The 26268-nt window shown below is 38.3% G+C and overlaps 2 protein-coding genes across 10 annotated transcripts in view; one reads left to right on the plus strand and one right to left on the minus strand.

Annotated features, from left to right (window-relative positions):
• Positions 1-19641, minus strand: part of SUPT3H (SPT3 homolog, SAGA and STAGA complex component) — a 279607-nt gene extending 259966 nt beyond the window's left edge. For 2 of the 8 annotated variants that reach the window (XM_069805609.1, XM_069805605.1), the window contains exons 1-2: positions 19246-19539; positions 8733-8827 (exon numbers count right to left, since the gene is read on the minus strand). Coding sequence is in view for 6 of the 8 variants with exons in the window: in XM_069805605.1 (XP_069661706.1) it covers positions 8733-8827 (95 nt within the window). In the remaining 2 variants the exon portion in view is untranslated. Of the gene's footprint in view, positions 1-8732; positions 8828-13144; positions 13239-13667; positions 13710-16872; positions 18584-18614; positions 19013-19245 lie in introns of those variants that run through there. The other 6 variants (XM_069805607.1, XM_069805602.1, XM_069805606.1 and 3 more) reach the window with 6 other exon arrangements.
• RUNX2 (RUNX family transcription factor 2) overlaps positions 1-26268 on the plus strand; it is a 155482-nt gene that overhangs the window by 25522 nt on the left and 103692 nt on the right. The gene's annotated exons all lie outside the window — the stretch shown is intronic.

Genomic DNA, 26268 nt, shown 5'->3' on the forward strand with positions numbered 1-26268 from the left:
GTTACAAAATAAGATGTTTATCAAAAACCAAGTAGCAGGCTAACTGTAACAGCTAAAAAGAATGACAAAGATTTTGGACAAGAGCTACAAATCAGAGAATGTATTTTAAAAGTCTTCTTTTTAAATCATATAATAAAACACTTTAGGTAAAATATTCAACAGTAAATTATGTCTTGCAAGCAGCACAAAATGCATATTGTGCATTTTTTTTTTAGTTAGTATGTAATCTGAATGACTCAAAGTACTTAGATTATAATTATTCTAATATTCAAAATTGGATTAACACACAAACACAGGCCAATCTGGCAAAGCACAGCTGTATGAATCACATTTCTTTACCATTGCATATGGTGTGCATTTCTTCAGCAGTGAGCAACAAGTTCCCTGAACTTTCTAACTGATAAGAAAACACTATTTTAGCATACATAAGTACTGTTATTATCAAACAGAATTTGCATTTCTGTATTTGAAAATAAATTTAACATCTAATACTAGAAGAAATCAGTCAGATCTTCCAGGGCATTCAACACTGAACAAACCATAATCCAACTCAGGTCAGCAAGGGTTATCCAAATACATCAGTGGGAGAAAAGATTAGTTCAGAGACCATACTTCTGATAATTTCATTTCACATTCAAAAATTTAGAATGTTATTCCTTAAGATGTTGTCATCTCTGAAGGGATGAGAAATCCTAAATAAGTAGAACCACTCCTACAAATAATTTATTTGATTGACAAGGTTGCAAAAGACAATAAAAAGAGCAGATTTTATAAGATCACATTGTATACAGGAAAGAAAATATACCATGCAATGTCTGTGAGTCAAGAAGAAAAGTATGCTCAACCTAGACACTCCACAGGTGACCAGAGGTCTAGAACCACTCTCTACTAGCCTGTTTGAACTGGCAAATATTATTGAAAGTACTACAGTGGGATCATGAAAGTTGGCTCCATTACACAGTGAAGCCCCAGTGCATCAGAAGTTAGTACTGAAAGAGTACTCCAGCAGAAAGCCTTCATGTTCAGCAACATATATAGATGTTATTTTCCGTAACATTCCATTTTATATTCCCAGAAGTATTTTGATGCAAAAGTAAAAAAGGAAATGAAAGGAACAGAAGACACATATCATTGTATTAAGCTCAACAGGGAAGTCTTCCATTTGTTTTAGTTTCTTATGCTTTGCATATACACACAGAGTATTTTCTATTCCTTTCCTGTGGGCAATTTGTGCAGCACAGTCAGTAGCATTAGAAAGATCAAAAATACCAGGTTACTCTTAGTAAGATGAAATAACACTAGCAATACAGAGACAAAACCTAACTCACTTTCCCCCATTTTTCTTAAGTACAATGAAATACACACCATGCCCCAGCAGAACTGGCAGTCACTAGTTATCAGCTTTACAAACTTCTAAAGGTATTTTATGTTAGTTTACACAGTTTATTAATCTGTTTTAACAAATGGTAAGAGAGAAAATGAAAAAAAAGGGGAAAAATACAGAGATAGACAATATGAGCTTTGTATCCTCTATTGCTTCTGAATAACTACCTGTAATTGTGATGCTTGTAAGCTGAAAATTAACAAAGCCAAGAATAGAAATATGATTGAGTTTTCCTTCGAGCACTGCAACTTCTCCACTAACAGCAATGCCACAGATTCACAAAGTCAGTCAAAACAAGCTTCTAACTTTATTTTTCAACTGTTGCAGTAGGCATTTATAAAAGAACATAAGCAAATACAAGTGTTTTTCCATGCTGTGATAACTTTGAACTGCAAAGAACTTGTTCAAATTTGCCTTTTAGCATAAACTACTGAAACTTTTTCATCACCAGAATTACCTTACAGAGTTATAAGCATCTGAAAAAGAAGCTTTAAAAAAATGGAATGCAACTCAAATGTATTGCCTAGCCATACCCTTCTACATAAAATGTTTAAGATGTTGCTAGCATCCACTATCCTCATGGCTATAAATGTATCTCCAAACATACACATACGTGTGTATATATATATATAAAAACAGGACTGAATCGTGATTTCTCCACCTGATATAGCCTTCATTAAATTTAGGAAGGACCTTCTCTGCAGTTTTTTTTAGATACTAAAGGTATTCACACAGGAATTTAATCTCTGAAATGATTCTTCATCACTTTCCCAAACTGAACACTCAAAGTTTGGGTTCTTATTACCAAACTTCTCGTCCTACACTCAGCAAGCCTGTGCTCAGTATTAATTGCTTATTCTACCGCTGTTTGCTGGAGAAAGAGACACTGAACAAACAGAACTGTCAGTAGATTGGTTATGGATCATATATAATCTTTATCTTAATGAAATACGTTAATTCAACAGAACAAAATAACCACTGTGTTAACAAAACTGAAGTCCGTAGCTTAGTTTTTCTTTACTTGATCCTTGTGATATGTAGATGAACAATGACACAAAATGCACATGCATACCAGTCCATGAAAATAGAGAAGGACAGGAGAAAAATTATGAATATTGAGAAAGCATTCAGATACTTTAGTAACAGGGATCACGTAAATATCCCAAGAGCTGCACAGACATGTCCAAGAACTCTTAATGAAATAAAGGTTTAAGAACTAGCCCAAATTCTTACCAAGTCTCTCCCACACTTTGCTGTATGTTAAAAAAGAAAAAAAAACAGATCATAAATAATATATTTATAAATAAAAAGAGAATATGAAGATTTTATTAAGACCTCTACTGCACACTAAGACAACGTTGGAGTATATAGAGATGGGTATAAGCTACAAGCTGGAGAAAGTTGAAATAAGAACTGCACTTGAAATAACTGAACTGACTTTCACTGTCTGGAAAGAAATAATCAATCAATTAGCAGCAATACTAAATTGGATATTATATTAATGGATACTATTGTTTTAATACTAACTATGGCAAATATATTGAATAACCAGAAAGCCTTACATAAACCCTATAAAAACATTTTCTCCATTACCTCCATCATTAAATTTATCTTTATAACCTTGAAACATCAAATTTTGATTTTTTATATGAAGCCTACCTTATGAGCTAATTAAGAAACTTGGTTTAATTTATACTATATATATTCAAGTTACACACAAAGGGGAGGGAAAAGGTAGCTTTTAATGCACTTAATTCAGAATGTTACCAGATACAATATGGGCATTACGGCTGAACATAGTTCAGCCTCTTAATTCAGTTTAAGTAATGTATTATCAAGCTGATGATTCATGTTGCCACAAGCCTGAAAGATAAATATGGCCACCCATTTACTTGAACTATGTATTTTTACAAAATTCTGATATCAGAAAAGCATCCAGTTTAGGCAGATATTTAAGGTTTTCTTCCTACAACTGTGTCCTCACAGCTACTTCCCTGCACATCAGATGAATTCCAGTAACTTCAGGAATGCTGTACGTGGCCCATTCCTGCATCCACACTGATGGTCTTCAAGGTACAGGCTTCAGCCCACAGGAACAACAAAAATAAATCAGTTCCTCACATATTTGCATTTTGCTCTGATTTAAAGCTAACAGCATTTTCAACCAGCTTGCATTAGTGTGGTAATATAGCCTACCATTACCAATGATGCTGCATGTTTGAGGCACAAAAAATGCAGTAGACAAAAAACACACTCTTCAATACAGAAGTTTAACTAACTAGCACTTTATACAATAGAATTCAAAGATTTATTATCAAATTGGAGCCCAATGCTACAAATGTTTAGCTCTCATAAAATTACTGAAACATACAAAGCTAAACTGGGTCACCTGCAGGATCAAGTTGTAGGGTGTAGGAAACTGAAGTGTTTGATTCATGTTAGTTTTAAATACACGTTTCCCCACTGGAAAATTTTACTCACATGATTTTTAAAAGTATTCTATTGATAACTTTAATCTTGAGTATGGCTTCTGTTCCGTCTGTATATGAGTTTTCAGGGGAAAAAACCACACTGAATCAATAAAAACAACTTCTCAACTTCAGATCACTGTAGTTAGTATTTTTATAAATAGTTAAAACAGCTTAGAAAAAAATAAAGATATTTTACTGGGGGGGGGAATACCTCTTCATCTGCAAATTGTTCAACGTAAGTGTTTAGAATGTCACGGTTTCCAGAAATTCACTCTACAACTACTGCTTATATTAAAAAAATAGATTATCTCAACCAAATTATGAATTTTAATGGCTACTGTGAAATCATCACAGTTGTGAATGGGCAGAACTATAATTTAAGTGCAACTGACCTAATGTTAGCAGTTAGTTTGGAAACAGGTTGTAGATCAGTCAAGTGAAGCTATGTAAAACAAACCTCAGCAAAATGCACTAGACATGCTGAAAACTTTTTTAAATTATTAACACCTACTGCTGCAAGTTCTATGGTAACATAATAAAATATCCAAACACAAATAAGGGATGCGGGAGTCAAAGCAAGATCTACATAGCATTATGCTCTTTTAAATGATTATAAGATAAATATCAAATAATCCCAAGGTCATAACAATTAAAAGCCAAACATATACATGTATACAGTGCACTGTAAATTGACATGTGTTTGGGTGATCTGTGACAGTCTAATACTTTTATTTAACTCTGTATTCCTCTCAAGGTAATCAGTATACTAAGTACTATCACCAGTTTTACTTAATATTATTTACACAGGCATTAGACAGAATACAGAACAGATTTTTTTCTGACAAAACACAAAAATTTCTTCAAATCCAAGTAAATATTTTAAATATTCTTAATGGAAAAACAGAATCATTTTATTAGGTAAAAAAATATATACGTACACCATGAAAAACCTTTACACATTTCAAGACAGCTTTTCTGCAGTATTTTACAATTTCAAGACTCCTATACATTTCCTGCCTTCTCAAATAAATCAGAAAAATATTTGTGACCTTATCATAAAAACACAATTCTACAAAAGGATTCAGCTCATTCCCTAATGCTGTGCTTAAAAAATAGGTATAGCGTATGTAACAGATGTAGCATATGAATAACCTCCTCACCTTAAATGGGATTACTCACAAGCTTAATGTTACATATAAATTTAAGCATTCCAGGGAGTCAAACCCTGACTCAACACTTCAGTGCTGTAAATTATAAACTAATCAAAGATACCACCTTCAGACTGTAAGGCACTGCTATCCACAGACTTCCAGATCTCACTACTGGGTTATAACAGGATTTGATATCCTACTTCAAAAAGACAGTTTCTCTGCATTCCTTCTGCCTTTTAAGTCCCCAGAATCCAACAGCCCATTTTTTAACATCAGCACAAACTACCAAACACCATTCTGGATTAGCACCCAATGTCCCTATATGACTTAGTTTTCACAAGCTCATCTTCTTGGGGCACCCATTTTTTTGTTAGGAAAGGCAGAACAAGTTACTCTTCGTATTACTCCATATGGATGACAATCCATAGGAAATAGGTGATCCTACTCAACTTCACAATAACAAACTATGAAGAGAGAACCTATTTTCTTTTAAGAAAGTTGTTACCTCTTTTGCACTGTAATGCTCCAGCCTTTACTGTTTCCCAGGATCTTAAGAGGTCAGCATGGATTTGTTACAAATTGCCTAAACAGGAGAATCTGTAACTTTCTAAATTATGTAGTTTATAAAAAATGTCAGCTTCTGTCAGAGCCTGGAAAGTTCTTTTAAAGGGGTAACTTCATTTTGTGGTCCTGGCCAAAAGAAACAGCTGTCATTTTTTCTCCACGTGGTTCATCCCTGGCACTTTATCATTCCAAAAGTCTCCTTTTTTTCCCAGCAGACAATAAAAATGTAACTTTCAATGTGCTCATTACATTCAAGGAATTTCTTCAGTTCCTACTAGTTTAATGAAACTGTGAAAACTGTTACTCTAAAGCACAGAAGATCTGTTTGCATAGCTCTCAAAGTGTAACTGCACCGGTTCTGAAGCAAAAGGAAAATGTCTATTTCTTCCATTTATATGGCCAACAATAACTTCTACATTCTGACAGAATCATGTGTATACTGGCGGGGAGGGTCGTTTCAAAATACTTTATCAGGAAGTCCACAATTAAATAAAATGCAGGCTCCCCAGATACTGATCCAAATTGATGCACAGGCTTCTTTGACTCCAAACTTCACAGCTGCTCTTTTGTTTTTTAAACACAGTTACAGTTATTTTCTCCACCAAAAACAACTCATATTTTCCAGTGTAGATGACTATAATAGATGTGAACAATAACTGAACAGAATTCTGTTGAAGGAGAGAACTAATATTTTTCTATCTGAAAAGAACTCAATAGACCAAACCACTGGGTTTGTAACAAAGTACTCATCTACTTCAGAAGAGTCAGTGCACAGGAAACAGTTCATTATCCCATTCACATTTTACTGAAAAATACTCCAGTGGAATGTATCCCATGCTCCACTTCACAACAATCTAGTAGTCTCTTAAGGACATTTCACTGAAAACAAACTGTTATCTTCTACTTTTGGACAGGGAACTCTGTAGAATTTAACAGAGGCAAGCAATTCCTTTCACATCTACTGCCCATACAGCAGTTCACATCAGGAATTGTTACATGACAATGAAGATGGATCTACAACACATGACAGAACAAGCAAGACAGCATTGTTCTCACCACCATTTAATCTGCACAAAATCCTGTATCTCCTAAAAGGAGCAGCAAGGAGCCAGAGGGGACCGTTAGGAACAGGCTGAGTGTGTGAGAGCAGGGAAGGTGGGGGACTTGGCACAGGACATTCAAAAGATACACCATTTTTCTTATATAACATTGTCATGTCCATAACTGACCAAGATGAAACAAAACAAAAAAAAAAGGCAGTTCAAATTTAGTCTGAAGTGACCTAAAACACCTTTTTGCTCCTAAATGAACTCCTTCACAAGTGCAAAGAAGTAAAAACAAAGAGCATATATAATATGACACAGCAATACTAAAATGTTAAATATTCCACTACGTTAAAGGGCCAAATGCAGTTTTTATGCAGGTAAATAATTATCATCTGTGGAGGCTTGAAATACTTTAACTTCTTTATGGTTATGGAAGGCAACTGGCAGAAAAAAAAATATTTATATGTATTTATAAATAAAAATAAAGCTTTAACATTCTTCCTATCCTAATCTTCAGCTCTAACACAATGGAAAGGGGAAGGAGGAGAGTGGAACATTTCAGATAAGACTAAAAATTAACTCACACAAATTAATAGATATTCAATGATTAATGACCTAAAGTAGAATGATCGAAAGGATAGTATCATGCTAACAGTCAGGACGCATCCATAATTTTAATAAATAAAATTTCCCTGTCATTAAAATGTAGTTCTCCATCTATGGGTCAGAAGGTGGATGCTGTAACTATTTTGATTTATATATAGCTGATTAAAAATTAATTAAAAAAAAAAGAAGCTTTCAAATACTAAGTGTTTTCAATGATCTTGCCAAAGTAAAGATCAGTAGCCCAAAATCCCTGGTTCAGTCCATCCTTCTTTACCTCATCCTATCTTAAACAATATCCTGGACAGTCTTCCAGAGCCAAGTGAAAAGAGCCAATGATTACCACTATCTTTTGAAACCATGGATTTATGTCTCAGTACTCTGGGACTAGCTTTCTCCATTTCATTTTCAACTCTGACAAATGAACACAGAGAAAAATCCTTTAAGACACTTTTGCAAGATTTCATAAAGCAAAGCTCCCTTTTATGTGCAGCTGACCTCAGCAACTGGCAAATGTGCATCCTCTCCCTCCGCTCCATAAGTAACATTCACAATCATATATTTTTAAAAAATGTACAATTTAGACATGAGCCTCTACAGCCTAGCTCTCTATCTACCGCCTTAAAGGTTAGATTTCTCTTAGCTCTAGGTTGAAATACTCTTTAAAATGTTTGATAAATCAGGAGCACAAATCCACAGGGAAACAAGCTCATTACTTCCCCCCCACCCCCATCCTGACAGTACAGTGACTTGGATACACGTGGGGGGGGCTGTGTAGTGGCAGGTCAAACTTTTTGATGAATGTGTTGCTTTCCTACAAAATGAAGATTTGCAGTCAGACCAGTGTAGTAGGTTACCAGTCAAGATAAAGACTTCTACAGAAGGAATCCTTCTGATTATGGAAGTATCTTTAAGACTGACAAAACCCACCTGTTCAAATAACATCCAAGGTTTTATAAGTTGTAAACTACAAAATCATGTAATATCACAGCTTGGAACTGGGTTTCTAAGAATCCACTGTTAATTTACAACAACAAATAACTTATCTTTTTAACAACTTTACTTCCTATCTGCCAAAACCCTGTTATTTACAAGCGTTCCATATCTTAATTTCATCAGCAACATTATGATTTCAGCCGTCTACTGCTCTGTATTAGTGCTGCAAGATGTTAATACAAAATATTTATTTAAATAAGTATATATGAAAACAAGAAGCTTAGCTTTTTTTGATGAAGGACCTATAGAGAAATATAGGTCTCTAAAGACTTCTAAAGTAATACTAAAATGCTTTTCTTTACTCAGCAGGATTTTCTCTCCTTTCAATACAGGATATGTTCTTTATTTATCCAAGTCACCTCTGAATGTTTTACACATCAGAAGTAAAACACTAACAGTTGCATCACTAATACCTGCTCTTCTTTCCCCCATCACCCTTATATACACATTCTAAGAAACCAGCTAAAAGATGCATACAAAATGCAGATATTGCCAGATACTTTGACCGATTACTTACATCATACTTTGCAATTCAGGTGTAAAGCTTGTTGATTTCCTTCCACTGCTTGAAGAGGCAACTGTTGACATCGGGCTAGCCACAGTGCTGCTCATCTGAGTAAACAAAGAAATAACAGCACTTACAATACTTTTATTTTAAAGAGAGCACATGCATGTTTCACACTAGATATTCAAAACGGAAGAAAAGCTATTTGGGGTGGACTTGAACATAAAGGCACTGCATGCAAAAAGAACCCTGAGACATTGCAGAAACATAAGAGAGTTGATGTTTACTGTAACCGAAGTATTAGAAGCATCTACTATTTTTGCAAGAACATTTATAGGTACCCTAGGAGCACCAATGGAAAGGTGTTAAGATACAAACACTGTTATTCTGGAATACATGGTATTCCTAGGCACTGGTATCTTACTACCCAAAACATCCTCTTATATTCCTGCAGTAACCTAAGCACTAGTAAATCACATCCATCCCATCTCCACTGAGACTAAGAGAAGTAAAATAGAATCTCAGAAAAAGCCAGATAAAATCTGATGAGCACTAAGATCACAAGCTTCCTTTCTAAAACACCAGCTTTACGTACACATACTACTTAAGTCTTTAAAACAGAAATGCATTAGAAAGAGTGGGACCTGAACATCATCATAATACTTATATGACTGAAGGTATCATCTTTATACAAAATGTTTTACAGCTTTTCTATACAAATTTCTCATTAAAAAACTCCAGACCAAACCCAGGACAATTCTAGTCTTATTGTATGAGGTAATTAACACACTACATTTTCCTTTTTAACAACAGGCAAGTCAAATGCCTTTAAAAACAATTTCATTTTTAAAATAACTTAATTTACTAAAAGACTGACACACCAAAATTAATCTAATTATGGAAAACTCCATAAATATATAATGGGAATTTCATTTTTCCCTTCACATAACTTTTTAACAAAGAACTGCACACACTATGTAAGTCTCTTGATAAACAGGGTATATTGCCACTACATTTCCTCCTCTATCTAGTTTGCTGCACACTATTAACAGTTGAGTTGTACTGCTTATTTCTTTTACTATTAGTAGTAGCAGTGGTAATGACAATGAAATCCATGTTAATACAGTTTGCTTTGCTGTAAGACCTCTAAAGAGACCCTACCTTTCTCCACTTTTAAATTCTAAAGTTGAGACACTTCTTTTCTTAAAAACAAACTTAACGTACATGACCAGATTTATATTAAATGCCACTAAAAGCATTGCAATCAATCACAATTATGCTTTGGTTTAAGAAAACTTGTAATACTCTAAATACAAAGCATAAGATATTTTCAAAAAATAACAAAAGAATTAGTGCTTTGAAAGGCTAATGACATAACAGCATATGGATGAACAACAGAAATAAGATGTTTATGCATTTAGATATAAGTTTAATTTTTTTTAATGCTTTCAAGTAGATTTTCACAGACTTCTGTTCATCTTCAAGCAGATTGTAATTTAGGTCCCCATCCTACAAGCACTTATGCACATGTGTAACTTTAAACACAAGTTTATTCCCACTAAAGTCTGATTTTAATCACGAGTAGTTACACACCAGGCTTAAGTATTGGCAGGATCCTGTCATTATCAGCAGTTACCAAAGAGTCATATAATCTAAACAGTCAAATTAGTCAGTTAAAAAAGAAAAAAGGTAGAAAACATCTATTAACATGAAGGAAGGTGACAGTATTTCTAGGAAAGCTCTATAGACAGTATGGAAGGGACTGAAGAGGAAGCTGCAATGGTACCCATGTACCAGGAACAGCCCAAAGATTTGGAAATTTATATGTATTTTACTGTTCATCATTTGATTGGGACTGATCATGATTCATTTTAGTAGCTACATATTTATATCTGATACCACAGTACCAATACTCCTAAATATAAATTAATATACTGTATATTCTATATTTTACCCAGACCCTAGAAAAAGTAGTTAAGGGAACACCTCCATTAATACTTTCTAAAACAGCTGTAGAAAAAATCCTGAAACATACCAATCATATGTGCCTTAAAAACCGAATAACATAAAGACTTAAGGGGGTTTTAAGTTTAATTTTTTTTAAACTAACTACGTAATTTAAAGCATATGGCTATTTTCTTTGAACATCCATGGCAGACATTTTGTTTTATCCATGAGGTTCTATTCTGCTAATTTATGAAGTATAATCCCACAATTCCCCCAAAACATGGGACACTTCCACAGTGGCCTCCTCACAGCATAACACTTGTGATTCATGCATGTCCTATTTTGGAGTAAATACTTTTTATGGTTCCTGCCCTCCATGTGGACAAGAATAGTTTAATTAAAAAAACTTGAAGGGCTGTACATCTGTATAAGTATGAGTAGGTTTGAGAGCTGAAAGCTTATCAGCTACTGCTTCACTAAAAACTTGGTCTTCCTATTGCAACCAAATGATTTAACTTTCAAATCAAGCAGGTGTACAGCATTTTCTTGACCTAAAAAAACAGCAGCTTGTCAGGCTTTGTCAGACCCTTTACAATAATTACTTCCACAGCCCACATTTTGTTTGATGGTTTAGATAATTAACTTCTTTACACATCAAAGTCCCATCATCCGTATGTTCTATTTCCTTTCTTCCGGACATTAAAAAAAAAAAAAAAAAATCATTCAAAAGCAGAAGCACTCTCAAATCAATTTTCTTCAATAAGTACAGCTAACATGGAACTGAAAAGCCTACTGTAATTTTCAATGGGTCAATATACTGTATTTGTTTCAGCTCCAAACTGAAATGCAGCTGTTTACCATATTCTACAAAATGAATTCAGATGTTTGGATTAGGTCACCGATTATTTCAACATGCCGTATTTTAATCATGAACTCTAGCAAGGAGAAGATAACTTCTGATTAACACTGTTTGGACTAGTAATTATGAGTTCCCATCCAAATAGGTCCAGCTTTTACAAATTCTTTTCCCATAAGTAAAATATTGCAATCAAATCTTTAATAAAAAAAATATACATTAAAAGCTATATATATATATATAATCATAGAATGGTTTGGGTTGGAAGGGACCTTAAAGATCATCTAGTTCCAACCCCCCTGCCATGGGCAGGGACACCTTCCACTAGACCAGGTTGCTCAAAGCCCCATCCAACCTGGCCTTGGACACTGCCAGGGATGGGGCAGCCACAACTTCTCTGGGCAACCTGTTCCAGTGTCTCACCACTCTGACAATGAAGAATTTCTTCCTTACATCTAATCTAAATCTACCCCCTTTCAGATTAAAGCCATTACCCCTTGTCCTATCACTACATGCCCTTGTAAAAAGTCCCTCGCCAGCTTTCTTGTAGGCCCCCTTTAGGTACTGGAGCCTTCTCTTCTCCAGGCTGAACAACCCCAACTCTCTCAGCCTATCCTCATAGGGGAGGTGCTCCAGCCCTCTGATCATCATATAAACAAATATATATATAAAAAAATATATACAGTGTAAATATGTATTATATAGAACATTATATATATTATATATAAATATAAATTACATATATTGTTCATAATATATTTAAAAGCATCTACTCAATGCCCTTTACACTAAAAGTAACCTCAATGCCTTTTACACTAAAGAGTCCCAACAGAAAATAGTACTTGTTCCATACGAATCAGCAGAACAAGAGAGTTCTCAGTTGAGGGAAACAAATTCTAAGTAATTTCTCGTCAAGTTTAGGCCCATCCTTCTCACGAGGTAAGATACCTGGGCAGACTTTTCATTTCATAGCCATCCTTCATATCCATATCCACTCTGAAATTACCAAGCAATACTAACTCACACTGATGTTTGTACAATCAACAAGCAATCTGTATAACCCATCTACTCAAGATCCAGTTGAGAGAGTATAAGAATTTAAATTCTACTGCTCCTAAAACTTGAATTTCATATACAGGCTATACATTTATCCTATAACTGTAGCGCACTAAATCTCTAAGCCATTTCATATCATTTGGGACATATATAAGCAGTCTTAAAATATGTGTACACACACAGTCACCAACTCCATCTTTTGAAATACTACTAAAATACTTTCACCAACCACCACTGACAAGATGTCACATAAGGATCTAAGAGAAAGGTGCATCCAAACAGTCACTACAGAACAGCCCTCCAATATATCTGTTCAAAAGTTGATCTAAACTCCATTAGGAAGAGCAAACACTACTATTACCTACAACTTTCACTTCACAAAAAAAACAAGCCAAAAACAACCACAACACACCAAAGTCTAAACTGGGTCAGTTTAAAACAAAAAAGGATTCTCACAGATTTTATCCAATGTCTCTGTTATAGGCTAAAGAAGTTGTGGAATTACTAAAAAAAAAGTGTCGCTGCATAAATTTTTCATTAAATAACACATCACAGTAGAACTTACTGTTATGATGACTTAATTCATCAAACATATCTCTAATGTGGTTACTGCATCAGTCCTCTTTTCCTGCCTTTCATAAATACATTTTGCATACAACCTGAAATCACGCAAAAATTTGAAGAGTGACATATTTTCATTTATATAAACCCAAACAAAACAGGAAGGAAATAAAAGCCAAGATGACTATGAATCAACACAAAATTAAAATTAATGCTTTTGTTTTCACACCCTCTACTTCAGAGTAATTAGATTAACTAGTCTGTTACCACTGAGTATTTTACTGCATGCATGACCTCACCAGCAGATAAGAGTGTAAGATAACAGTCTTCTAGGACTGGAGATGCAAGAACTTAATTAACTACAGGAAATACAGATTTTTGTTAGTGTACTTCTTAAAAAAAAAAAAAAAACAAACAACTGTAAACCCTGTTGAACACATGCAAGATTGACTAAGTGTATGCTCAAAGTTATATTAAAAAAAAAGTTAAAAACCCAATAACCCATAACCAAATACTGAAGTACATACATTGTTTTGCTGATCACCCACTCTCCCAGTGGTGTGGAATAACTGAAAATTAAAACACTAAGTATTAAGTCCTTAAGCTCTCCTGAGCTGTTCAAGCAGGCTGGAACTAGAAACACTCTAAAGGGTCTCAGATCAGCACAATGCACAGATGACCAAGATTCTACAAAAAAACAGCTTTTGTGTAACAATTAAGAAATGGATTTGCTTATACGCTATAAGATGAGTAACTTCTATACTCCCTGAACACAGCCTCTTAAAAGCCAAACAGATAAAGCAAAGGCACAAACTTTCAAGGAACAGCCAGACCGAATCCAGGATTAGAAGCAATCTGTGGGCAGGCAGTGACACATCTGCATCAGGTCTGCACACAATAATATTGTTCAAAGCTAGGGATGCAATCTCAGCTTTCTTTCATTTTTTAATTAACTAACAAAGTATCGCAAAGTGGCATGCATGCGCTATTCATGCTAAGGATAACACATTACATCTGCTACTGCTGCTTCCATTTATTACTGATAGACTATATGCTTATGATAGTTTTATTTTAAAGTGAATACCAGAAAGAAATATTCATCTTAAAGCTGTCAATGCACAGCCCAGCTTTCACCACCCAGACAAATAAGCATCTCATCTTTAACTGTGACACTCTTTCTTGGAATGAAACAGGCTTGGAATACAACTGAACATCATTTCCCCCTTTCCATTTGTAAGGCAACTCAGTCATTCATTCCCATTTAGAAGTTACAGTAGAAATACGCATGTCTGATAACAAAGGGTAAAACAAATTTTCAAATACATACAGGCATAGATTTTGGTCCAAAGAATAAAATGCATCTTATTGATTTTATCTTTAAAACTGTCCTGTTTGACATCCCTGGAGATAAAATAATCCTTAATGTTCCATTTCTACATCTCGTAATAAAGTATCTTTGCGCATTAATTTTACTAAAGACCTTAAATGAAAGCAGTAAACAAGAACAACTCTCTCTCACTGACTTTGCAGGGAAAGAAAAGTTACTAACTACAGACTAAAGCATAACCTTCTGACTCTATTCTGCTTAACAACCACTGTACTTTACTTGAAATGACTCTGCATGTCCTCATATTTTAAGCTATTATTTGTCCACCCATGAGTTAGACATGACAGTTATTTAAGACTTTTCTGAAACAGACCACAAAATGGTCTGGACTACTGAAAGAATATTAATACACAGATGTGACTACTTTATTTGAGACTGAGAAACATACAGCATAATCTTACATGAGAGGTATGCCTCCACATCTGGAGATGTTTACAAACACTTCTCTCAGAGTTTCTAACTCGAGTCTAATCAGAGCTCTGTCCTTGCCCAGAAGTGATTTATTTATTTTTAACCAAGAAAGCAGGGAAAATTAATCTAATGTATATGCCCACCTCCCTCTGATCTGAACATGCAGCACTTTTTTGCAAACTCCATGACACATTTGGCAGTTAATGGCACTGCAAAATAAGCACCAATGACTTTTTTCTTCCTTCCTAAAAATGCTTTAACAGCGTAAAGACCAGACAACCTGTAACTAACAGCAAAGTTTCCATAGCTTCCAGAATCTGGCTCTTGTAACCATAACTTTGTTTGAACTAGCAATTATTTTCTCAAAATGCATTATTTTAGTAGCATTCTGAATCTTCCATACCAATTATTTAAGAAATGTATAGACATGCAATTTAGTGACCATGACCTTCCTGCAGTAACCACTGACAATTTTCAGTGAAGCAAATATAAGGTGTGCTTGCAAGTCTTGTGATAAAAAACAGCTTCAACTCATTAGGAACTTACATACTTGACTCCAGCATGCAAAGATGAAGAGACCCCAAACTATAACTTAGCATTTTGCTTTTTCTGAAGAGTAAACCATTCCTATACGAATATGCAGATGTCAAGTTAGTTCTGCCAGTATGCTTTACTGCTCATTTGCCAACAAGCAAATCCATTAGTCATCATAGTTCCCATCCACCTTTAGTTCCACCTAAAGTAACTTAAAATTTAAGGTTTTGCTAATGCAGCTGGATTCTCTGTAAAGCACAACCAAGTTTACCCCCTTCTTACTATTAGCTTTAAACTATACTTTCCTGGGTACAATTTCTCTCTCTAGGCCTTCACCTGTCTTCATCTGTTCAACTCCTTTCAAGATAGCATTATCTTCCCAACCTATCACACTGATTACATCAATCCTCCTCCTTTCACATCACCTCAAGCTGTGTTTAGTTCACTGTTTGAAATACAACTAAAATAATTTCATAATACAGTTCCACCCCGACCTTAACTGAACATTCTGACATATCAGGAATTTCATACTTCACCCCATTGCTGCCCCCAACTTAGGGCATCAATGTATGTATCAAAAATTCCTAATCAAGAATGACTAGCCAAATACATAGCTGACATGATAAGAATTTTCTCCAATTTTTATTGTTGAACTGTTCCTCTCCTTTCTGAAATCACTGCTTGCCATCATAAGTCTAAATTCTCTAGAGCAGAAAATGCCTACCTCCTTTGTTGCTTATTTGCACAACACCTAACACTAGGAAAACTACAGGAAAAACAGCCATGGCTTTAATATAAATTACAACAATGAAAATTAGCTCTTAAGAGGTAGGTCTAACAGTAAGTCAGTAACATTCAGGACACCAACCGCCTTCAGAGCTCTCACGGTTGCAGATGATGTCCAACAGGTTTCTGCTATAAATGTATTCTTGTTTACTTGAAAATACACATCTTTTCTTCATTACTTAAGCACATGATTTTTAAAAGCACTTAACAATGGAGAGCTGTATTGATAATTCTTATGATTTATCCCAGAGACAATAGTAAGAATTAGGCCAATACCTAGGTGCTTCAAATCACCTCTTTCATACAAGCTCCCAGCCTCTTTTTACCATTACTGTTACTCCTTCTATGATAGTTTAAGAAGCTGTGTGAACCAGAAACTTTGTAGTTGACACTGTGAACATGTGATTGTAATCAAACGTAATACTTCAAATATATGCAAAATACAGGGGTAGAGGAAAGCCAAAGATTATTTATAAATAGAAATTTATTCTGCGTTAGCTTGCAAATGAACACATATTAAGACTACTTCAAATTAATAATGATTACATGTAGCACTACGAATGTCAAGTATCTGAAACACAGACTACAGATCTAATCAATATCATTTCCAGTACCTTTGACATGCAGTTTTCTGATCAGCTCCAGATAAGGTCATAAGTGAGTGACTACTGCCTGGTTCCATGAGAACATAGGCCTAAGTAGTTTCCTTTTCTTTACATGCTTCGTGTATCTACACATTTGGCTATTTCACAACTGCAACTCGATTAGTTTCTATGGTATAATTACACTACTTGGGTTTGGCCTCATGCCTTCGAACACCCTTGCAATACAGACCTAGAAAGACACTGTCTAGCTGGTCTCATTGCTTGAGGGCATCACATAAGAACAGCAATAACAACACGAACAATGTTGAGTGTTGCTCTAGACTATTATATGTAAGTAATTCTTAAAACACTTGCAGCTTAGTAAATTACAGCTTGCTTATGCTGACAAGTTACTAATTGACTAATCAAATTTCAGACAGCTCCATTCTAGCTATTCAGAATTGAGCCCATGAGAGTAATTCAGTTGGTTATGACACTCAGAGGCTTAGCAAATAATCTAAAGGCTACTGAATCCTGTTAAACCTTAAGCAACGTTTCCAAGTCCATATATTTGAAAATCACGAGTAAAACGCCAGTAAAGCATAGAAGGATTTCTTGTTTACTCCTCAGAGATGTGACTTTGACTTTTTCCTCCTGCCTTTTTAGCATATTCTGGTTAGACCTCAAGCTTTTCTTCAGAATCATCATGGCTAAGAATTTCTTCATCTAAATGAAAACTAACATTTTCACACTTTCAGAAGAATCACAGAGATGGAGCTTTCAGAAAACCATAAATAAATATTGTTACAATTGGAAATGCTACTTTTAATATCAGCATTCCCATCTACACAGCAACAATACACAGGAGAAAAAGGAACCAACATAAAATAAAATCTGATTTGCATGTTATTAACATGCAAATGTGAGCCTGTGCAAAGTCCTCCAAAGTTAACAGAAAGACTGACACTGCCTTCCATGCCACTTGGATCTGGCCAACAATGAAGAAAGATATGCAAAGAGGGAGAAAGGGAGGGTGCACTGCAGCCTGCCAAGTAACTCAGCACTACACAGGGTGCAGTGCCTTAAGCCAATGGGAAAGAGAGGCCTGTACCAAGAAAACAGAATGATGTGGGAGTTAGATCAAAGACTTCGAAAGAAAATTTAAGCCTATCACCAACACCACTGCAAACCTTGAAACAGATTCACTCTTAGGAAATCAAATGTCTCACAATAAATCACTAATACTAATGCCATACAGCAAACTTGGTTGTCCGCAACATCAGGTTCTTACCTCCCCTTCACATACACAGTAATAAATATTTTGCATGTATATTGCGCTTTGCATTCATAGATTGCAAATCATTCATTTGTATAATTTCTAGGAACTTATAAGCAGTTGATCTGTACATAGGACATATAAAAATATAGTTAGTAAGTGGCAAAACCACTTAAAGCCTACACAGCGAAGTATTCTTCTGGACTAGCTGTTATTCCTAGGTTTTTAGCATTTACCAGTCATTTCTGTGAGGACTAATAATTTCTGTAAGGAATATTAAAGGATTCCTATTAATAAACCACCACACCTGTTTGTGCAAAATAAATAAAATCCACTTCTCCCAGAGAAAAAATTCAAACTACTGACATTTCACTGCATCAGAGCGACAAGAAGAAATTAATAACACCCAACAGTACGTGACATACTGCAGGCCAAAGCCTGGCCTCCGTCACACCATTTTAAGCCTGCCATTAAATAAAAAAAGTTCTAGAAACACCTCCGGGATTAGCTGCAAGACAACAGAACGAGAACGGGGCAGGGTCAACGCCTGTCACAACACCGCAGGCCACGGGGAAACCCGGGAACAGCTGCTGGCTGCGACCTCCCAGCAAGCAAGCGAGCCCAGCTCTAGCGTTTCCACCCAAAATCGCACGGTTAGGAGGCTGCGGAGCCGGGCAGCCGGGTACCAGGGCAGCATCGCTGCCGGGCTTGAAGGCAGGGCCGCTTCCCAGCGCCTCGGCTTCGATGCCGGGGGCGGATGGCTTTATGCGGAGAAGCCCCCTCCCAAGGCTGCCGGCCGCAGACCCCCACGGCGGGGTGACGCTTCGCACCGCGGCTGCTCGCATCTGGCCAGCGCGACCCACGGAACGCAAAAACCGCGGACACGGATGGAGTTAGCAGAAGCCCCCTCAGGCACACACGCACGCGCCCCCTCACACACGCACAACCCCCCCCTCCCCCCCCCCCCCGCCAAGCAGCGCCTCGCAGGTATCGCTGACTGGAAACCCGCCAGGTTAATATTTCTGAAGGCCCCCCCCCCAAAAAAAACAAACAAAAAACGAGCAGCCTCGCTTAACTTAGTTAACAGCAACACATTATCTAATTGCGTGCCCTCGCTGGTGACTCACTCAAAGGCTCACCCCCGGGGATGGATGGATGGAGGAGGAGGAGGAGGCTGAGATGTGCAGGGGAGGAAGGAAGGAAGGAAGGAGGGAGGGTAGGAGCAGCCTGGCTTGGTGGTGCCCGGTTCCCCCCACCCCGTGTGCGGCTATCCCGAAGGGGAAAGCGAGGGGCAGGAACTGAACCTCGTCCCTTCCCCTCCACACGCTGCCCGGGCCGAGGCAAGAAACGAGGGAGGGGGGCGAAAAGCGGCGGCCTCTCTCTGGTCTCCCCCCCCCCCCTCCCCTCAGCCGCCACAGCAGCTGAAGCGCACACGCTGCGAGAGGGGGGGTAAAATGGCGCCGCCCGCGGAGGGGAGGGGCCGGTTCCGCCACACAGCGGCCGCGGCCCGCCGCCGCCTCCATCTGCTGTGTGGCGGCCGCGCGGCCTCCCAGGGCGAGGGGTGGAGCCGGGGCGGGGCGGGGCGGGGCTTCCTCCCCGTCAGCCCGCCGCCGGCTCGCGCGCCGCCGGCCCGCTCTTACCGCCGGTGGTTTCGCCCGGCGGCTGAGGGGAGAGAGCGGCGGCCATGGCCGTCCGCCTTCCCCCTCAGCGCCGGGGCGTCGCCGCAGGGTGGGCGATAAGAGGGCTCCGGGGCTGCTGCGGGTGCGAAAAGGCGGGAAGGGTTTGGGGAGGAGAGGCTGGATGCCCGGCCGCGGAGGGGAGGTGTGTGTGCGGTTACACAGGTGTCTGGGCTCCGTGCGGGTGGCGGCGCGGCCTCGTCTCTGCCGCTACGGCACTGTGGAGGTGTCTGAAAACGGTACAGCGTTCCCCCCCCGCTGCATAAAACGGCTGCCTGCGTACAGTTTTAGCCTTGGAAATACCGGTGGGTCCTTGCTACAACCTAGCAAGGTGTACCACCTCAACCCTACCGTGAATGGTTCAAAGCTGCGCCAGGGGAGGTTCAGGCTGGACGTTAGGAAGCGTTTCTTTACCGAGAGGGTGGTCAGACGCCACAACAGGCTTCCTAGAGAGGTGGCCGGTGCCCCAAGTCTGTCAGTGTTTAAGAGACATTTGGAAAATACCTGTAACAACATGCTTTGACTTGGTCAGCCCCGACGTGGTCAGGCAGTTGGACTGGATGGTCATTGTACGTCCCTTCTGACTGAAACAGTCTGGTCTATACTGGGGTGGTTAAACGCATCGGGGTGGTTAAATACCTTCCACCTATGCGCAGGGCCTATGTTTTCTCTCTGGTTCCTGGCAATGGCGGCTTTCCTCTTCCTCCGTCCTGTCAGCTCAACGGGTTGATGGGGAAGGGCATGACTAGGGGAGCTGGAGAAACCTATCTTTCTTCTAATCCTTCCTTTCTTCTTTTAATCCTTCCTTTCTTCTTTCCACCTTTTCTTTCTTCAGCACCTCCTAATTGTAGGTTTTTGTGAGTTCAGGTCAGTCATTCCACTCATCTGCAAGTACACAAGCAGGTTTGTTAGGAGACAGGCTGATTTGTACCATGGTATAAACTGGAATTAATAAATGTGACCAACACAGGTAAATGAAGTAACTGTTAGTGCTTTCTTCACCACCAAAAATCTTGCTTTTTTTGAAGGTTTGCAGGGTGTATAACTTCCAAAGTTACAGTGATCTGTCTTTTGCTTTGCCCTTCTCAGTCCATCTTTAATTTCAAATTCCTGCCTGCACACTGAACAGGGACCATATTATTTCTACTATGATTCATTCTAAGAAACTGACAGCTTAGAGACATCGTAATTTTATGTACATCTTAGCATTTTACTTCTCTCTTTTTTGAGGGATAAGACGAGGAAGGAGGCAACCACTGCAGTGATCTTAACGCTCTAGGGGCCATCAGAATTCCAGCTTATTAGAAAGTCATCTTATTTTCCGCCTTTTTCCCTTAGCTTCCTTCTGCTGCCCTTACTTCCTTTTTTTCTTTCTGGGCTACCATTCACTCCCTGTTCTTCTTACTACTTCATATAAACACCCTATCAGTTCTCTTTGCATTGCTTCCTTCCCGTTCCCACCTCCCACCTCAGCTTCAGAAAGACGAGGCAATTCTGCTGCTCGCTGCTGAGTGCTGCCAGCCTCTCTCCCTTCTGCTGTTGCTTACGATTATGAAAGTAAAGCCGATACCAGCCCAAGGACTGACAGCAACAGGGCAAAACGCTAAGCAGCTAAGATAATATCCTAGAGAATAAGAGGCCTCGTGGTGCTGATTCTTGCATGCACAGCAAAGTCTAGTTATTGCTGCGAGGGGGGTGGCCTCAACTCTTCCTTCCTAGTATACATTTTAAAACACCTGGGCAACCCCAGCCAAAGCAAGATTATTGATAAGCATTTTCCTGGCCAAAAGGAGAATCAAAGCGTTCTGTCAAGTTATGAAATGTACTGCAGTCTTCCTTGAGGCAACTCAAGTTTTAGCTGAATTCTGTAATTTGCCAAAACCTTACATTAAACTGAGGAAGGCAAGGCAGCATATTGCTGGCATTTCTATGATGTGTACCATGCATATCTTTACATATACCAGAATTAGTAGGACAGACTATATATGAGAACATAGAGAATAGAGAAATGACTATGCCAATTCCATATGGTAGTTTTAATAAGGAAATTACTGGGATAATATGGTTGAGCATGTCCAGTGTGAACTACATAACTTGTAGGAGCTTTGATAGAGGCACTGTGACTTGGTGAGGTGCTTGAAAAAGCACTGACAGAACATTTTTCTGACAAATTTTGTTGCTGTGCAAAACCCTTTTGCCCGCGCTGAGAGGTTACCAGTTCAGAAGTGATTGAAGTTACTGCCCGATGATGAGCTGGGCCGATGAAAGAACATTCCCCCTGTTGCCACTTCTGAGGTGATAACTCCTGGCAGAATAACTGAGCAAGACGTACCTACTGGCTATGAAACCTTAAATCAATGCAAAAAAAATTACTAGAGGACAGGAGGAAAGAGGACCGAGGAACACAATGTCCCTTCTAGTACTGTGCCTTTGTGTAGCTGGTAGAAGTGCAGTGGCTGCTCCCTCCTCAAGTCTGAATTCTTACTACACTTCACAGAGAGGAAAAAAACCTGATCAAGTTTTTGTTTTGCATTATACAGAACCAAAAAAGGGCACATACAAAATTATTTTCCCTTTTCAGGTCACCTTTCAGACCCTAAGGTCATTATGAACTGTCTCAGCACTTTTACAAACTGGAGTCTGCTCAAACCATAATGCTTACAAAGTTTCACGTTGAATAGGCCTGATTTTCTCTGTCATTTGTTTTCACTTTTTATTTCTCTGCAGAACATAAAAAGTCAGAAAAAGATTTTATTTTCCCCTACATAGCATATAATTTACATCAATCATCCCAGGAGGTCAGTACCACTGGGGTGTCATTTAAATACAATGAATATAAAGTAATGAAGCTCTTGCTGGAGTGGATGGCCACAATTCTCTGAGAAAGAGAGAGAGAGAGTTTCCAAAGCATGTGGAGAAAACACAACGGGAGACCGAGTGAATTCATCACACCACAAAAATGTCTCCATCCTGTCGACAAAGTCATTAAAGGAAAATGAACCATTGTTACTCTAGATGCTTGCATTCCTTTGGCATAATAACCTCAGTGTAGAAGCATTGGTGCAAAGAGAATTTGCACACACAAGAGAAAAAAAAAATTAATCTTAAAAAAAAAAAAAGTATCCAGATTATGTAATGAAAGAAAACCTCCATGCTCCAAAGAAGAGACGGAGCCTCTGCAGAAGCCACAACTAATAAGGAACCGTATGCAGTGGTACAGGGCGGTTTCTTTTCCTCCTGCCAACGAGTCAAAGTAAATGCCAACACGGACAATTCTTTTCCGATAACCCACAAATGATGTTCTCCTTTAATTACATGAGTGTTTCTACCATTTGCTGATCCATAGCCATCCTGGTTTTTAAAATCCCTTGTTGAGATTTCCCCAGTACCATTTCTCTTTTCATATTCATTTACTTCCAATAATTTTTTTTGTCTCCCTTAAAGCAATCTGTGAGGAATGCAGGGATTAGAAAGGTTTGCTGTGTTCAATTTTACTTTGGCAAAGTGTGTCCAAATAAGAGAAAGTGTCACATGCATACAGTAAGTCATCACATATACCAGTTTCAGAAAATAGATTGTACTTCTGTGGATCTCCCTCAAGGAAATGCCACTTTAAAGCAAACCACCATGCAACCCCTGGTAAAAAAATGTAGCATTAGAAAGCTGCAGCAGAAATCCTCCCTTTATTATAAATTATTCCATGGTATGGCAAAGGCCTGTTTGCTATACTAATTAAAACAGAAATGTGCTAATTAAATTATCACCTTTATTGTCAAAACCATGTAGGAATGTAATACATAGAAATACATAAATTACATTCATTATTTTTTTAATACAAAAGCACTACATTGATTTAAGCAAACACTGAAAGGGAAATCTGTCCTTTATTGATATTTAGCAACTGCACTGGAACAGGGATCCTACTCAAAAGTGAGCAGAGTGCTACTGAGGAAATACATGCCAGCAAACACCAAATCCACCAAATTTTAATTACACCTAATACACTCGCAGACAACAGCAAGCGTGCTATTTATCTATCATTTACAGCCACTGAAGTGTAGGGAAGTGAATTGGTTTGCTGGCAGATGTCCCAATTAATTGGGCGTGCTATTTATTAGGGTGCTGATTAAAGCGTACTCTGCAATATAATAGTCGAGTATGAAGTTGCCAACTCTTATCCACTCCTGGCTCATATGGATGAAAGCAGGAGAGTAGACTAGCACAATATGAAAATAATGATGTATTCTGTGCCAAAATGGATTTAAGGCAATTCCACCTGGAGAAGCAGAATTAGGTAGCACCGTGATCTTGAAGATAAAAGTTTGTGTTGTGTAATCCAGTTGTGACCAAAAGCTTCAATCTGTAATAGTCATTTTGCACAGGTATTAACACTCCTTTCAGAAGCCAGCACCATAGGCACACCCTTAAGTAAGCAGCATACAAATGAAACAGAAAATATGACAAAAGCAGAGCTTTGTTCCTGACAGATCTGAGTCAATTCACCTGAAGAAAAACTACTTAAAGGGGTCCTTTTCCCAGCCACCGGCTCCTCCAGCCTCTCCAACCAACTGCCCTAACTGAGACTATAGCTTAAATAACGCTAGTTTGTTGAACGCTATTCAAAACCATGGCTTCCACAAATGAGGTTGGGAGTTTCCACACACAATCAAGGAAACTTATGCTAATAATTATATATATTATCTGAAGTAACACTTGAGGTTTGATCTCAACCAAGATAACCACCAGAGCAAACCACAATCATGATTTGTACCAGCAAAGAATTTCTTGGTCCTGGATCATTCTTAACTTACCTTGTTAGCACTGATGCAAGACCTGGATAGAAGGCCCAACTGGCCATGATTATTAATGAACTTAAAAGTCCGCACATGCTTTTGTTCCTACCTACTTCCTACAATGGTCACAGCATTTTGGCAGCATCCTGCATTGCGCCTCTATAGCCAGAGATACTCAAGGGTGACCTCCGTGATGAGAGAGCTCCAGCCAAAAGGCTCTAACAACAGAAATTAAGTCTTGGTGCAGAGTCTTTCTTACAAAGCCGACTGTGCCCAAAAGCCATGCAGCTCTGAAAAGAGCACCCTGGCAGTGTGCTACATGTTCTGGTCACCTAAAAACGAGAGCAGTAAAGAGGAGGCAATGCCCCAATTCTCCCAAGCAAGGGGAAGAGCCAACACTAGCAGCCAGAGACTCCTCTAGCAAGGGAGCAAGTAGCAGCTTTAGTTAAACGTTGTCCATATGGATCTCAAGGAACTCACTGAAGCAAAACAACATCAAGAGAGATTCATCACCCATGTCATCACACCTGCCCATTACGCTTGTTCTCCTGCCTGCCACCATTTAACTGAAACCACCGTACTGCACAAAGTGCACAACCAAAGTAGCTTAACCCTGGTTGAACCAAAAGCATAGTGATTAATAACAGTATGTATTCTGTCAACTACAATATCAGGAGTAAATTTCAATTTCAGGTGCAGTCATCTAAAATTAAGTGTCTACATGTGGGCTGTGTTTAGGTTCCGACTATAGTCAGTGGAAACCCAGTCAACATGGTCAGTGCAGGCAAGAGACCAGTTCATCCGAAAGTAGACACCTATGTTTGGTCATTGGACTTGCTCTCTAGAAGCCACTGACTGCATTTACTAGGGCTGAGTTTAGTTATCTATGTCAAGTACTCTGGGCTATGTTGTCTGGCCTCCGTCTGCCTTTCCAAAGAGTAAAGGGCCTCACGCAGGTCCTGACTCCTGTGTGTCAGCCCCATGGCGATTTCTCAGGTAGCCCAAGGCATCTGTAATGGCACTAGAGACTTAATTTGAGGCAAGTGAATTGAGACTTAGATCACTGTTGACTATAATGGGAGCTTAAACAGCTAGCTTAAATGTAAACATTTACATTGTAGACAACCAAATTGAACCTGGAATTCAGCTCTCCTCTCGCTGTCATTTGTCCAAGGAAAATAACACATATATATAGTTATTGTTTACTTAGGTACACAAATTGGAGTATTATGTTGCTTGAAGAAAATTTGGAGGTTTCTGAATCCTTTGTATCCTTAACAGAAATACAGTGGGATCCTCAGGTTAACCATTTCCAAATGGCATGTTTAGGTTATGATGGACTCCTGTCATAAGCCTTTGAAAGATAAGTGAGAATTAGCCAGAACACTGAGCTTTCCTCTGCAGAGGAAATCTAAGCAGAGGACATTAGTTCTTTCTGGATTGCATATTAAAATAATGAAAGTTTCCAGAATCAGTCCATTCAAAACAGTAATTTCTTGAAATATAGGAACAGTGCCAGGAATTTGCATCAAACTACTCCTGGACTGCAGAATAAATAACATCAGCCACAGGTTGCTAAGAATTTAATTTCCTCAGAGATCTGAAAGAAATTCATGTTATTTGACCATGCAGAGCAGGTAGAATGCTGAGTTTATGGTTCCCCAAAACTTTTTATCCCCTA

The sequence above is a fragment of the Haliaeetus albicilla genome, chromosome 18 (assembly GCF_947461875.1).
Source record: "Haliaeetus albicilla chromosome 18, bHalAlb1.1, whole genome shotgun sequence".
NCBI lineage: Eukaryota > Metazoa > Chordata > Aves > Accipitriformes > Accipitridae > Haliaeetus > Haliaeetus albicilla.